This window comes from Populus nigra, chromosome 13 (genome assembly GCF_951802175.1).
Source record: "Populus nigra chromosome 13, ddPopNigr1.1, whole genome shotgun sequence".
Taxonomy (NCBI): Eukaryota; Viridiplantae; Streptophyta; class Magnoliopsida; order Malpighiales; family Salicaceae; genus Populus; species Populus nigra.
In genome coordinates, this window is record NC_084864.1 from 10,929,656 (window position 1) to 10,944,518 (window position 14,863).

General features: G+C 33.9%; 2 protein-coding genes across 5 annotated transcripts; one reads left to right on the forward strand and one right to left on the reverse strand.

Annotated features, from left to right (window-relative positions):
• Nucleotides 1-423: 423 nt before the first annotated feature.
• LOC133671270 (BAG family molecular chaperone regulator 8, chloroplastic-like) lies at nt 424-2,488 on the reverse strand. The gene is made up of 2 exons (XM_062091992.1): nt 1,501-2,488; nt 424-1,422 (listed from the first exon to the last, which is right to left on the reverse strand). Exons 1-2 carry the CDS (start codon nt 2,131-2,133, stop codon nt 661-663), a joined length of 1,395 nt encoding a protein of 464 aa, XP_061947976.1. The 5' UTR covers nt 2,134-2,488; the 3' UTR covers nt 424-660.
• A 4,747-nt stretch (nt 2,489-7,235) lies between these two features.
• Nucleotides 7,236-13,211, forward strand: LOC133670775 (uncharacterized). 4 transcript variants are annotated; one of them, XM_062091391.1, is made up of 10 exons: nt 7,236-7,320; nt 7,414-7,478; nt 9,630-10,226; nt 10,485-10,553; nt 10,744-10,811; nt 10,907-11,047; nt 11,171-11,212; nt 11,512-11,648; nt 12,713-12,805; nt 12,891-13,211. In XM_062091391.1, exons 4-10 carry the CDS (start codon nt 10,486-10,488, stop codon nt 13,017-13,019), a joined length of 678 nt encoding a protein of 225 aa, XP_061947375.1. In that variant the 5' UTR covers nt 7,236-7,320; nt 7,414-7,478; nt 9,630-10,226; nt 10,485; the 3' UTR covers nt 13,020-13,211. The 4 variants fall into 4 exon arrangements, with proteins under 4 accessions (XP_061947375.1, XP_061947373.1, XP_061947372.1 ...); XM_062091389.1 differs by lacking the exon at nt 9,630-10,226; XM_062091390.1 differs by having other exon boundaries at nt 7,242-7,478.
• Nucleotides 13,212-14,863: the final 1,652 nt, after the last annotated feature.

Here is a 14,863-nt window from a genome sequence, read left to right on the forward strand (position 1 = left end):
CCATATTTTTCCTAATCTACTTTATGTTTCTAGTTGACACGCTACTTATATAAGCCATGCCCTCACTTCCACTTCATTTTCTCATCCTGGAAACTCATTAGCAACGCGGTGTCATTCTCTTTTCCGGTGTCCTCAGTTGTGTATTATATAAGCTCATTAGTATGTAAAATCATATCATAGGGCACTGAATACAGAGGTTCACGTCACAATTTGACTCTCTCAAGACCTTATACTAATAAATTGTGCTAAGTGCTTCTACGTGACTAGAACATCTCCAGCTGGGGAAACTTCTAACATGAAGAGGTATTTTGACAGGGTGCAGCTAACGAAGGCTTAAAATGCACAGGAATAGAAAAATACATTTGCTGCTGCTATCATATGCACTTTCGGAAACATGATTGGTGAATAACTAGATACAAAGGGTTAAAACAATCTCAGCTGTGGAATTTATTACTCACTGAACATCTAAAATTTTTGGGAGAACGTAGCTGATTGCACTCACAAATCTAACAACCTCTCACAAATGCAGGAAATTCCTACAAACACATTTCGTCAATACTGCACTAACAATTGATAATTAGAATACAATGGGAACCTAAAGCGCCAGCCAAGCCACAGAATTTTGCATGACTTCAGAATTCAAGCCCAATGACTGGCCCCCTATGTGACAATTTTCACAGCCTTTCTCTTCATCAAATCAGCTCTTGATTCCATCTTCACGGGCACTGGAGCAGAGAAAACTAAACTCCCATCTTTATCCAAGCGATACCCACTATCACTGCTCTGTGATGACCCACCATCCTCCAAATGAGCTTCCTGGTCATTCTCAGCACCCTTAGAAACTCCTTTTCTTTCCCCAGTTTCAGTAAAATGGATCTCCACAGCCTCCCCATGATCATCACTGTAATCACTCCCATCATTGGAACTACCATCTCCGTTTAGAACTGACTCATCTGTGTCACTAATTACCCTATAAGAATTCCCGTTCTCAGCAAAACTAACAGTTTTCTTCACTCTAGGGTGACCAACACGTTTTTTCAACGAAACATCACGCTTTCCATCAACAGAAACTTTTCGGTTTAGCTCTCCATCTCCATCATCAACGAATTGCTGAAACCCTTCAAGCTCCACATCTTCTTGGTCATTTTCACAAGCCCTCGAAAACCCACTAATCTTTTCAACCCTTTTTCTCAATTTATCCACTATTTCCCTTTGACTTTCAGTCAAATCTCGACAACCACCATAACCATTCTTGGCATTCAAAGCCCAAGCTTTGTTAGTATTCCCTAAAGCCCTCACATTCCTAGCAGATTTATACGAAAGTTCATGCCTTTTTATTGCAAATCCATCAACAAACTCCAAAAACCTTACCAAATCTCTAGTAACTGACCTTTTTCCATCTCTGATCATAGTATCACCACCCTACAAAAAAAAGACCACAGATCATAATCTCATAAGAATATTATGAGAAAATTAGACAGAGACCCAGTAATGATATACCTGAATGGAGTCAAGTTTGAGGAGCAAGCACATGGCTTTATGAGAAGCGACCTTGAAATCAAAATGGGATTCAGTAGAAATAGAAGATTTGAGAGAGTTGAAACTGGATTTGATAAAAGCAAGCTCCTTGAGCTGCCTTAGGGTTCTTGATCTGTGAACAAGAAAGGCACGGAAATGGGTTTGAATAACACGTGCAGCTGTGTCTCTGAGAGAATGTGAAGGATAGTTATGGTTATTCGTACAAGAAGCAGAAAATTGGTGAAGTGAGGACTCAAGAGTGTTGATTCGTTGAAGAAGAGAAGCGAGAACAAAATGGGTTTGTTGGGGGTCATCTTCTTGTTGAAAATGTAGCTTTGGTTTCTGGTGATGATTTTTTGTGTGGCTGTTCGGTCTGTCAAGGCAAGGCGAGAAGATATGGGATTGGTGGTGTTGCAGCTGTAGCTGTTGCTGCTGCTGTTGCTGGAGGAGAGAAACAAGGGACTGGAGAAGTGGATCAATAGATAATTGTGGTGGTGATATTGGGTGGTGGTGAGGTTGGGGGGTACAGTGGCTGTAACAGCAGCAAGGGGTCGTGGTGGTGGTAAAGGTGGTGGGGACGGAGACATGGTTTTGGCAGTGGTGATGAGAGGCCATGATGTTTGTTAGTAAAGGAGGAGGAAAGGATACAGAGATTTGGAGGGTTTTGACAGATAAAAGGGGCCTTGGAATGGGGGGCTTTTTGTTTTTGATAATTGAGATTTTTTTATTTTTTATTTTTAATTCAAGATGAGCAAAAATAAAGTCATGGGATTGAAAGATTAAAGATTAAGAAATTTTGGTGCGTTTTAGGGTTTTCATTCTCACACAAATAGAAAAGGAAACATGTTATGAACTGATTATTATGTCCTGCTGCCGGAGCTGGGCTTGCACCGATGAGAAGTGAGAATGCAGAGGTGCCAAGAAATGGCTGACCAGAGTTATGAATCCCTGTGATGCAATGGAAGAGTCCAATTCCAATTTGTCCATGGTGGGTCTAATAACAAGGATTGAGGAATGTTTGAGAGCTCATCTCACCTCTATGTGCTCAATCTATTGGCTATTTTTTTCGGGTTTGTTTATTTTTAAAATTTTTTTTATTAAAAATATATTAAAATAAATATTTAATTTTTAAAAATTATTTTTATTATCACTACATTAAAACAATAGAAAAAACATTAAAAAATAAATTTTAAATTAAAAAAATTTAAATTTTTATAATACATCATTTTGATAGCAATTCCAAATAATATTTTTATTAGTAAAAGTTGAGTGTTGGATGCTTGTTTAGGTGGTTAAAAATTTTTTTGAAATTTTTTTATGTTTTAAATTTATTTTTGAAATTTTTTTTAATTATTTTAATATACTTATACAAAAATTAAATTTTAAAAAATAATTACTTACACTCTCCATTTTAACAAACCAAACTCATCAACCATCGAACTAAGCTAATTTTTACTGATTTACTATTTTTAAAAATTTTAATAACTAAATAGCTATATTAAATATTACAAATTTATTATTAAATAAAAAGCACAAATATTATAAATTTATTATTGAATAAAAAACCTAGTCATCTCCATCTCCAACCATAAACCCACAACCTCCCCGATCCCACAATCCAGCCAAATTCCATAGCCACCGCCTTCACTCAACTCCAAAGCCACCAAACTCCAAATAAACCAGGCGCACCGCACCGCCACCGTCATGCGACCCAAGTCCAGGGAATCAAAGAGACATGTCGTTTTATCAGATTTAACCTCAAGAACTACATTAAAGGTGCAATAACAATTTTGAGGCACAAAGCAATCGTCGTAAGAAAGGGGGGGTTTTGAAGTGGGCATAGTAAAAAGCAACTTCATGGTTTAGTGTTGTAAAGGTGTGCGCACTTAAGATTCATATTCCATGATTCAAAATTTTCTTAGGTCTTTGTAGGATTCTCGATATGAGCCTCACCTGCAGGTGGTTTCACTGACCTTCATTCAGAACAGACATTAATGGCGGACAATCCGTCTACTAGAAGACGATGAATGTTGGTTTGGACATTTTGTTCACTGTGATCCATATTCCAACTTTGATGATCGTTGAAACAAAGTAACAACAGTTCTGGAGAAATTTTCCAAGATGCAATTGTTTGAAAAATTGAGAGATTTTATGAATTTCCCGGGAATTACTGAATAAGACATGAATTTATAGAGAATCGAAGAAATGATTGAGAGATTTTCCCAGAAAATATTTGGGTTTTCTGAGAAAATGAGAATTTATGGGTTTTGCTTGGAATAATTTCCTGTCACCAATAAATTGATAAAGATTAAAAAACTAGGGTAAAAAAAATAATTATTAATTTTTTCATTTTATTTGTGATATGTTTTTTATTTGAGTTTATGATATATTATATATATGATGATATTTTTTTTTAATTTGAAATCTGACTCAGGATATAAATTATAATTTTTTAAAATTTAATAGGTAAATATAATTTTGATCAAATTATAAAATAGAAGGTATAATTCTCTTTTTTTTCATAAACTATCCATTTAAAATCATTTTTGTATTTATTTACTACCTAATTAATATAATAATACTAAGATAATTGAACAAAATAGGATTACGTTTTCTAAGTGGTAACTAATTAATGCACGCACTTGTACTGAATATTCGATTCGATTTGTATTTGGTTATTTTGTAACAATAATGCATTTGTGATTTAATTATATGGTACCGTATATGTTATCAAAATCTTCAATAACTCGTGTAATCTTCATGAGATATAATAATATATTGCACTAGTTATTATATTATACTCTATGCTATAATACTCGGTGTATGACTCACCTCATTCATTATTCATATGTATAAAAGAGTTTTTTAGTTTTTTTTTTTCCTTTTTTTTTCATTTTCTCCCTTTTGTTATAGAATTTTTTTTCCCGTTAATCTAAGTTATATTTAGATTATTCAAGTCGACTAACTCATATCATAGCAATTCTTACATGGTTTGGTTTTAAATCTAAACCAGATAAGAAATCATATCGAAAAGTTTTAACTTTTAAGGTAGATACATTAGTCCTGATGTGATAATAATACCAAATATTTCTCCCACAAGGAATCTTATTCTCAAATTATTTTATCAATCATACAGGTTATACTTGAATTAGCCAAGTTAATTAGATAATATTAAATTAACTCTCATATGATTTGATTTTAAATTTAGACTAGAAAAAAAGTTAAATAATAAGATTTCAAAAGTGACACAATGATCTAGGTTAATAACAATATCAAATAGATCTTATCAACTTAAATATTTTTTTTATCCCACCCACTTAGTGCGCCCAATAAACTATTATTTTCTGTACTAATTTTTTTAGGGTTTAATGCATCTCTTACACTATTTATACGAACAATAAAGGAGATGGTTTTTTTTTGTTTTGTTTTTCCTCTCTTTCTCTCCCTTACACACACACGCATTCACATTTTCGTCCATCTTTTTTTAATTTCATCCTTCAAAATTCTTTTAATTTGTCTTTATCAATTGTTTTAGTTTGCTTTATATGAGGTTATTACATTTCCAAACAAATATCTCAACACTTGGTTTGTACTCGATCCTACCGACATCTATTTTTTTTATCATATGATTAAGTAAAACTAGTTAAAAAAAAGTTCTTAAACTTAGTGAAGTTCATCACCGGGATCATGAATTTGACGGGTTAAGCTGTAAAGCCTAAGACGATCCAATATATTGTATTCTCAATATTAAAAAAAATCTTCTAGAAATTGTTTTTAAAGTCAAACCATGTTTTTTATTGGTTATTTGAGCTATTTTTAAATTTTTCAAATCGATTGGGTCATGTTGGAGCAACCTCCATGTAATTTAATTTTAAATTTGAGTTAGACAAACAATCAGGTCGGGAGATTTAATCTGTTTAAGTTTAATAAAAATATCAAATAAATTTCCATAACTTTAATATTGTTTTTTACAATCAACTTTTTTATTCGAGCCATTATTAACGTGGGTGTTTAAGTTAGTTTGCGTGCATTTCGACTAATTTCATGGGTCATGAAGTTAACGACCATGTAAGTCTCTAATGGCCTTGAGGTTTGTGAGACTCGAATTGATGATCTCTATGAAGCAAATCTAAAACCTGACCAGTTGAGTTACACCCCTCATGATTTTGTATTTATATATTTACTATCATGAGAAGTTAAATAATTTTGTTGGGAACTAGATGGTATATAAATGAGTTTACTTAATGTATTTTATGATTTTTTTTTCTATTTCAGTATTTGCATTGATATACTCATGAAAGTTTATCATTTAAATATCATCGTTAATTTTGTTATCAGAATGTTGATGAAATAATTACCTTTTCATCATGTGGGCTCATATTGATATTGTTTAACTTTTAATAGTTTTGGGATAATAACTTATGAAGTACTATACTTTATCTTTTTTTTTTATTTGAGTACTTGTATTGAATTTTTTTTTAAAAAAATTGAGTACATGTATTTATAAAATTTGATCAATCAAGTACTTTAATAAATTTTTATTATTAATTAGTTGACATGTCATTTATCTTGAACACAAGCGGGTTTATATGTTCAAAATAACCATCATATTTTTATTTTTTAAATTTCATTTTAGGAAATAAAAAAATTAAAAAAAACAAGTTAAAAATAAAATCAATAAAACTAATCATTTAGTGAGTTTATATTTTTCTTTAAAAGTTTCTTTTATATACAAAATTAGTACATGCACTACAATAGAAAAAAAGAAGAAGGGTAATTGGCTTCATTTGTCCTTGTATGATTAAACAAATATCTAATTTTTTTACGTTTCTAATTGTGTCTATTATGGTATCTAATCTTCAATATATTATTTTTTTCCATTTAAATTATAGAATTATATCATTCATTTCAAAAACACCCTTGAATATGATAGGAAAATTATTCAAAGTTGCTTAAAAATGCTTTAAGAAATAAAAAATATTCAAAACTATTCAACCATGAAGATTTTAAGAAATAAATTTTTGTCTTGTTTAAAAAATTAAAATTATATTTTTATATAGCTCAAGGGAAGTTTCAAAATAAAAAAAATATATAATTATGGCCATTTGTATAGAAAAATTGGAGAAAAGAATGTATTAGAGAATTATATAATATACAAGGACATAGTTGACACAATTATAAATGCAGGGAGATATCGGAAAATTTTCAATTGAATCACCTATCCAAGAAAAATCATTAAATAAAGGTACTATATATATATATATATATATATATATATATATATATATGCTCATTTGAAAAAGAAAAAATTACTAAAGTTAATGTAGGTACTCAAATAAAAAAAATTATAAAATACATATACTTCATGCTATTATCTCATAAATATACATAAGGATTTGTAATTTATAACTCTTAACTAATGAATCAATCCATGAAAAAATAGTAAAAACTCATTAATATATAGTTGAATATTATACTTGGGAAGCATATTTCAAGGAAACTAGTAAATAAAAATATTCAAGGCAGTCTCTGTAAAAAGAAATCTAGGCAAATTAAAGCATTTGTCAAGCCCAGACCATAAAAGCCCAGCCCAGCCCAGCCCAGCCCTTTGATCTTACCCGGTAATCTACCGAATCAGAGACCAAACCTAAGTTCGGTTTGATATTGAACCGAACAAAATATTAACACGTGAGAGCCCAACTGACCATAACCTGACAAATCAACCGTGAGTCCTGGGAAAAAAAAAAAAAAACCGAAGGCAAAACGTAGGAAGAGTTTGTAAACCTTCAGTTTCTTCTTCCCGTGCGTCTAACCAGCTTCCGAATCCCTAATTCTTCTTTCAAGTTTCCCGCCACCATTGAAACTCTAAATCTCTTCTTCTTTCTCTGTTGACAGCCACGGCCACCACCACTTCAAGCGGCAACTGTTCCAGCCTCCTCCATTTGAAACGCACTCTCGAGGTAAATTAAAGCTTTAAAAAAAAAAACTATCTTGCTGATTATTTTTGCACAGTGTGTTGTTGACCATTCCTCTGTGGGCTATTCTTTGATTTTTTTTAGCTTGTTTTGGTTTATGTTTCTACCACAGTTAGGTTATTACTAAACAATTAATGTTTTGAGCTAGCAGTTTGGGTGCTTGAACTGGACTTATGATTTATTCTTGCTTAATTTACTGTTTCAAGCTGTCCGATTAGTTGATAACGTTGCCGATAGAACTATGTGAGGGTAAATATGTTCATTCTGGTGGATTCTTAGTAGAGTTGCTCTGATTTGTTAGAAAAAGGAAGGATTAATGCTGTCCTAAGCAATTGCAAATTCCGAAAATTATTTACTTACCGTCAATATGAATGATTTTAAGTGATATTGGAATGAATTGGCCGGAATCAAAGGAATTACGCATGATTTTAAATGAACTTGCTAAAACAGTAGAGAAAAAAATGGGCTGCGACAAGCTGTTCTTTTGTTAATGCTTCATCCGTAATGAATTAAAATCCAAGTCTTGAGGGTTTTTTTTTTCCTCTCTAAAAGAGAATGCATACCTCTGGTTGTGCTGTTTCAGCAAACTTATTTGCCACCTTAACTTCCTTTGCTGTGACTCTACACCTTTCATTGGCTTACTCAAACCTTTTAACTGTACTTCTGCTCCATTTGGGTTCTGTCCTGTACCAAAATCCGAGCTTCCATCTCCAATGCATGAGCAGCAGTTTGGACAGACTCGTACTTATCAGTCAAGTCCTTGAGTTGAAGCTTCAGAGCTGATGATTCCAACTCATATTTGTCCATCTTTTCTTGAGCACCCTGCATATGCAAATGAAGCATCCAAAACACATGTGAAAAGATAAGGAAAAAAAAAAACTGTTTCTCCAAGCTTCTTGAATTTGAAGGCTACTATATGATAGTGATCAGCAAATGACAGAAGCTTATAGAGCAGAACCTTAAAGTCCAAATTCAAAGTGGTTATTTTCTGCTCAGCCTCCTCAAGCTTTGCTATCTTGACCTTAATTTCCTTGTCCTGCTATTTTTAAACTCGAGGAAAGTATTGTAAAGGTTTTTAAATAGTGTATCAGCAAAATAAACAAAAGCATTGTTGGGAAAGTAATCCCTATAAAAACTTTCAAATATCCAAAATATCCTCTTGTCTTTTTAGTTGAAATCAAGTTTTACAGTTATAGTCCTCTAAATCCAAGTGCCAAGCCCAAGTATTTTCCTATTTTTAGGACAAGTGCCTGTCGTTCTCTGGCTTCTTCTCCTTTTCATCTTCTTTAGTCTTACAGGATGTTAGTTTTGTGTATTAATGTTTTGTATTTGGTGAAGAGTTAAGAGCAGATGGTCTCTATTATGTAGTGTAAAAATTACAATACAGCTCGCATGCAATGCAAATTCATAAACAGCTACTAAATATGAATAAAAGCTAGCAGACACACACAGGTAGACTACATTTTCTATAACCAATATGGCTGGAGAGCCATTCTTTTCTTTATCAGCTTCAGAGGATGCTGTATCCCCAAACCAATCAAGATGTGGATGCAGTGTTTCCTCTTGTCTATATGGATAGATTTAATGTGCATATAACCGTATATATTGTACTAATACAAAAGCATGTATATGTTTGTGAGTGGAGAGAGGGAGGGCATCATCTTTTCTGCCAAGCTATTGCATAACTCAGCTCTCGGAGCTTCTTCTCTACAGTTTACATCCTCAATTGGATATTCCAGCACTATATTTGCCTTCTCTATATTAGCCTTGAATTCATTAACTGCAATATCATACTTCTCTTTCCATTCATTGGCCTTTTTCCATGAGCATCAGCAAGTCTCGCTTCTTCTTCATGAGTCCCTGACACAGTTTCCACGTTAACCTGGTCTTTAACTGCCTTATTCTTATTCCATGTCTTTTCATATTTTCTCCTCCATTCCAAGGATTCCTGCTTTGCAGAATCCAGCATTTCAAGTGAACAAGAATACCTCTCATCCAATGAGCTGCATTTCCTTGCCAGATCAGTTATACAGCTCTTGTAACTTCAGAGACCTTATTTAAGTCATTTATAGCATCTTCATAAAGCTTTTGATATTCTGTTTTGAATTTCTCACTAGCTTCCAACTGCTTATGTAGCATTTGCATCTTATATTCCACGGAGGAGCATTTCAAGTTAAGTAGATTTTTTTCTGATGAAGCCTCGCCAATCAGCTTCTTAGCATGATGGAGAATAGGACCCTGCAAACTGAATAACAACTCCAGACATAAGCCAAGACACATGAAAATGTTCTGCAGGTGGTTTCATAGTTTAGAAAAAAGGTTGGCATCTGCCAGAGCCTTTGGTAAACTAGATAGCTTATAAATATGGAAGACATAAAATCCTTAGCAGCTAGATCAATTACATCAACTTGAATAGTGAAGGAATGGGTGCAAATTGTATTTCAGTTAGAGAGGAGTTCACCATGTCCCAAACATCTCATGCAAGGGTGATAATATTTGACCATCCTTTTTTATCCTTTCCTTTAGAGGGTTATGGAAACTATTATTTGTTGAGCCTGCACAAGATCTTGGGTCACAACACTCCAATCAATTCACAGGGGTATTTGTCAAGGCAACCATCCAGTACAGGGAAATTTTACTCACAAGAGTTAGTGGGCAAGATCACACAAGTTGCTTGCTGTTTCAAAATAGCCTATACCTTACTGGACACCAAACTAACAGCTTCAAAAGAAGGTTGTGCGCACCTGTGTGTGTTTTGTATTATTTCTACTCTAAGCTGCTGCTTACAAAGTTTAAGTCACTAGCAAACACTGTGTCTGTCTTGTTGTTTCCATCTCTTTTATCTTTTTATCGTGTTAATAATTATATCTCTAGTAGTTTAAGGAGCTGCAAAACAGAAAACTCAATGCAAGACAATTATATGATAAAATGCCTAACTGGGATTTATTTGGATTCAAATTCAAGGCTCTTACTTTAACGTCATGTTTGCAGAATGGAAGACAAATTAAAACCTGAACTGAAAGAGAAGGTTTCCAATATTTTTCAAGATTTCTTGACCAGGTAAGCAACAAGAAACTTAGCTACAGAACACATACTAAGTATAGTTGTTACTTAAAGCTAAGAAGATTTTGGTAAAACATGGTCCATTAATTTCTTTCACATGGAATAGAGAGCACCCATATGAACATCTAAATTTTGAATCTATTTTTTCTTCTTATTTTCATTTTGAATGGTTGTCCTGTCAATACAGGATCACAAAACTTGAGGAACTTGCAGGTATTGGAAGCAGATTACTCAATGGCTATCAGCAAGCGCTTGGTATGTACGTGGTTTTAAGATTATGTTAGGACATTCATTTTTCTCCTTTCTGCATTTTTGTTTGATAACATTGTTTTGTTTCATTTTCCTCATAGAATTTCTTCGACGGCCTCCAATAGACGAGACATCTCAGCTAATAAAGAATATTATCAAAGCAAATGAAACAAAAAGGGTTAAATCTTATATTGAAGCTGGTTGTATTAATGTTCATGATAGCATACAAAAGACAAACAAGTGTAAGTGCAAATGTAATCAATATTTTACACTTCCTTCTCTAGAGTTTAGTATTTTATGTTTGTTGGTTCTGTTTTTCTGCAAAGCTTTTTGGGCTAATTGCTATGCACTTTGACACACAGAAGTGCATACATGCCTACTCGGACTTCATAACCATTTAAGCAAAGGTAATCTTTTCTTCTCAATGTTAAGTAATATCTAAACAAAACAGTCTTTGAGCTTGGAATATGTATAAACCTTCTGATTTTCCTTCTCAGTAATTTCTTTTGGAAGGGTGGACTATTAGCCATTACATGTTTGGCTTGCTATCTGCATCTATATGTTCAGCATTTATGTGGATGTGTGCGCCACATTTACCAGAAATTGTTGTGCAACTATTAGCTTGTTTAATTTGCCTACCATTATAGTACTATTAGTTGCCACTCTCTGCACCTACTTGTTTCTCAGATTGAAATGTGAATTGCAGCCAAGAGCTTACTAAATGAACTTGAACATCTCTTGGAGGATTTATCTGGTGCAATTCAAACTGCCAATGGATGTTTACCACCTTTGAAGAATGAAGATTGCGGGGACCAATTGTATCAACAAATAACTACTGACCAGGTTGGTGAAACAGATGTTTTATTCTATGTTTAGATTAGTCATATACACTTTTGCTCATTCTCCCTTCTTTTTTCTTCCAAATTTCAGAAATTATTATTTTATGGGCCTTGAAAATTGCTTACTAGATTGTTTTAATTTTTAATTTTTTTTATCTGTTGAAGATGATGCCTTTCTAATTTCTATAATCCTTTATATTTGACCCCTTCCTTTCATGGGACATTTTCTGGTGGTAGTGCCAGCATTTTCATATCCCTACTTGTTTATTTGTTTCAGTGTACTTGGATTACCAAATTGCTAAGGTAGCATTTGTAGTTTCATAGGTGCTTTTAATCATTTTTTGTGGAAGTTTGAATAAATCTAACCATGCAGTCTCTTAGTTTAACTCTAATTTTAAGAAGATTTCAGACTTTCAATTTACTGCCATACTGGCCTTCTAAAGATTTTTTTTTCTTAAAAATATTTTGAAAATGGTTGTACCCCCAACAGACGTGAGGGATCAGTGAATGCTCTTGTTTTTTGAGGGATCCATGGATGCTCTTGTTTTCCATAACATTTAACTGCTATGGAAATTCAATGACATATGAGATTTTAAAACAGGTCCATTCATGGTAACAGTGTCCTTATGAATCCTGCTAATAGGGAATTATCTAAATCCTTTCTGTAGAATAACTAGGTTTAGTCCTTATTTATTTGCAAAGTTCTGGCCAAACTTTGATTGGTTCTAGATTTTAAACATTTCTGGTTAATAATATTCTTGGTTGATTCGCAAATGATAAGTTTGTATTAACTTTTCAATTTGTTCTCTCTTTCACTAAGTTGCCTCTCTTAGCTGTCTTTGCACTTCACTTTCCGGTGAATGTAATAGGTGCTAAATTCACTCTGTTTTGGCTGGACGGCTTTTTTTTTTGAAGCTAATCTACCACAAATGAAAGCTGCTTATTTATATTTACTTGTACTAAATAGTTTTGTATAAATGCCTTCTTCTGATTTTGTTTTGAGATGCCATTTCTCAATAAAGTCGATCAGTACCTAACTGCTTAACTTATTTTTATTTGGTGGAAAAGTCATCATTCGAACTCGGAGAACTTGAAATGACAAATTATGCCGTGTTGATGGGGATCATTTACAGTATGGTAAAGCAAGACTATGTAATGCAGGTAATGAACTTCATCACGAATTAGTTTTTCTGTTATGGAACATTACATTAGAGCTTGAAGTGAGAAATGTTATTATTTGTTGCAGGAGAGGATTGTTAATTCATTAAATCTCAAATCATTGTCTGGAGAACTAGAGAGCTATTGTGTAATGTGGTCCTTGCGTCCTTTTATCATGGATGAAGTTATGCATCATGCCTGGAGACTGATTCCTTAGCCACTGAAAGTGTTTTCAGTGTCAATCGCAGCTTAATAGCACGGTGCACTGTTGTACAAGTGAGAGTGTACTTTTGATACGCATGCTGTTCCTTTTCTTCCGTTCTGTTTGCTTTGTTGTGGTATGTGTGTACATTCAATGTCAGTTTTTTTAGCTGACAATTGCAAAATAAAAAGGCAATGCATTCTCTCCTTTTGCTTCTATTTTCCAAATTCTTCATGAAGAATAAAAAAGATAGTGTTGAAACAAGTTCTGAACCTTTTGCTTATCATCCAGCATCCAATAAATTCTTGAAAATCTTACTAGAGAAACAAGCCTTCTTCAACATTTCACACGGTCATTTTTTCGAGTTCTGAAGCTCTTCCTCCAAATTTTTCCATAACCAACGACTTGCTCTATCTTATTCTTGGTTTCTTGTCATGTGTTGATCCCGCTTTAGTTCTCGTGGAGCTTCAATCCCACCATCTAGACCTCGCAAATGGAGGACGTGTTAAGGTAATAGTGAGCAAGATATGACCTAAGCAAGAAGGGGATCCCATTATCTGCACCTTCAATGGGAGCTCCAGAAGCAGGAAATAGAAAGGCGAGAACGTTTATTTTGAGGAGCCAACCAACCTTGCGACTGTTGGTGGCTACTTAAGCTTGAAATCCACCTGGGTGTCGTTCATCTCACCAGTGATGCCTCTGGCCTCACAACCCACAGGAATGGCTAGCTGGATAATTCATGACCTGCTAGAGTTGACTCTTGGAATTTGTATTCGGTCAAAAACATTAAATTTGCCAAATGCAATAGAGATGACTTGGGGTGTTGTTGATCTATAGCCATTTGAAGCATGTTTTGTACTCTACTCAGAAGTATTCTAGTGGATCTGGAGCATTCCATGCAACATTTAAGCGAAGAAATATCTGTCCGAGAAGTGTGCAATCTGGCATGAAATGGAGGCTGGGAAGTGGTTACAGAGAGCAACACTCTAAAAATTGATGTACCACAACAGGAATTATGTGTAGATATATACACTCTACAACCCTACACTAGTAAGGCAAAAGGCAATTCATATTGGCGATTTGTGACTTCAACATTCTTATTATGGATGTAATTTGATTGGGTCTCATGTTCTTTCTGTATATTACCACAACCCAATACTAGCAAGCAAAAGCTCGTGGAACTCGCAGATAATGGAAGTAGGTTACTTGTGGACGATCAGCAAGAGCTTGATGGTGCTTCTGAGATTATGCTGGAATAACCCCTTTCCTCTTCTGCCTCTTTCTTTTCGTCTGGTAGAATTTCCACGACGGCCTCCGAAAGGGAGGACATCCATGTTAATGACAGTGGAAACGCCATTGTTGTTCTCTGTTTTATGCATGTTAAGTTTATTCGACATTTGCTCTGGGATTTTATTAATTATTGTTGATCTATGATGAATTAGTTCTACAAAAGAGAAACTACACAATAATAAGAATTTAATCACAAAAGAAGGCATGCAACAACCTTGTAACCACTCCAAATTCCGTGCGTGGAGCTGACCATTTTTCATAGTCATTTTGTGACCATGGTATTTAATTGGTATCATATCTTATGGAGTTTTAATACACAATTAAACTCCTTGATAATCATGTGAATACTAAACTAATCTTCTGACTGAGGAATCCTGGTCTGAATAAAATTAAGCTTTCTAATTCTTCGTGCTTGTTCGAACTCCTGTAGTCGATCGCTTTCCATGGATTGGTTGCGACTCCTGATCAGTTGATCGAGCTTCTTCAAAAGTTCTGGTCGACAAGGAGTTTTCCAGCGCATTCAATTCCACTTCATTGATTTCGACTGCTTTTCATGTTTAATGTGAACA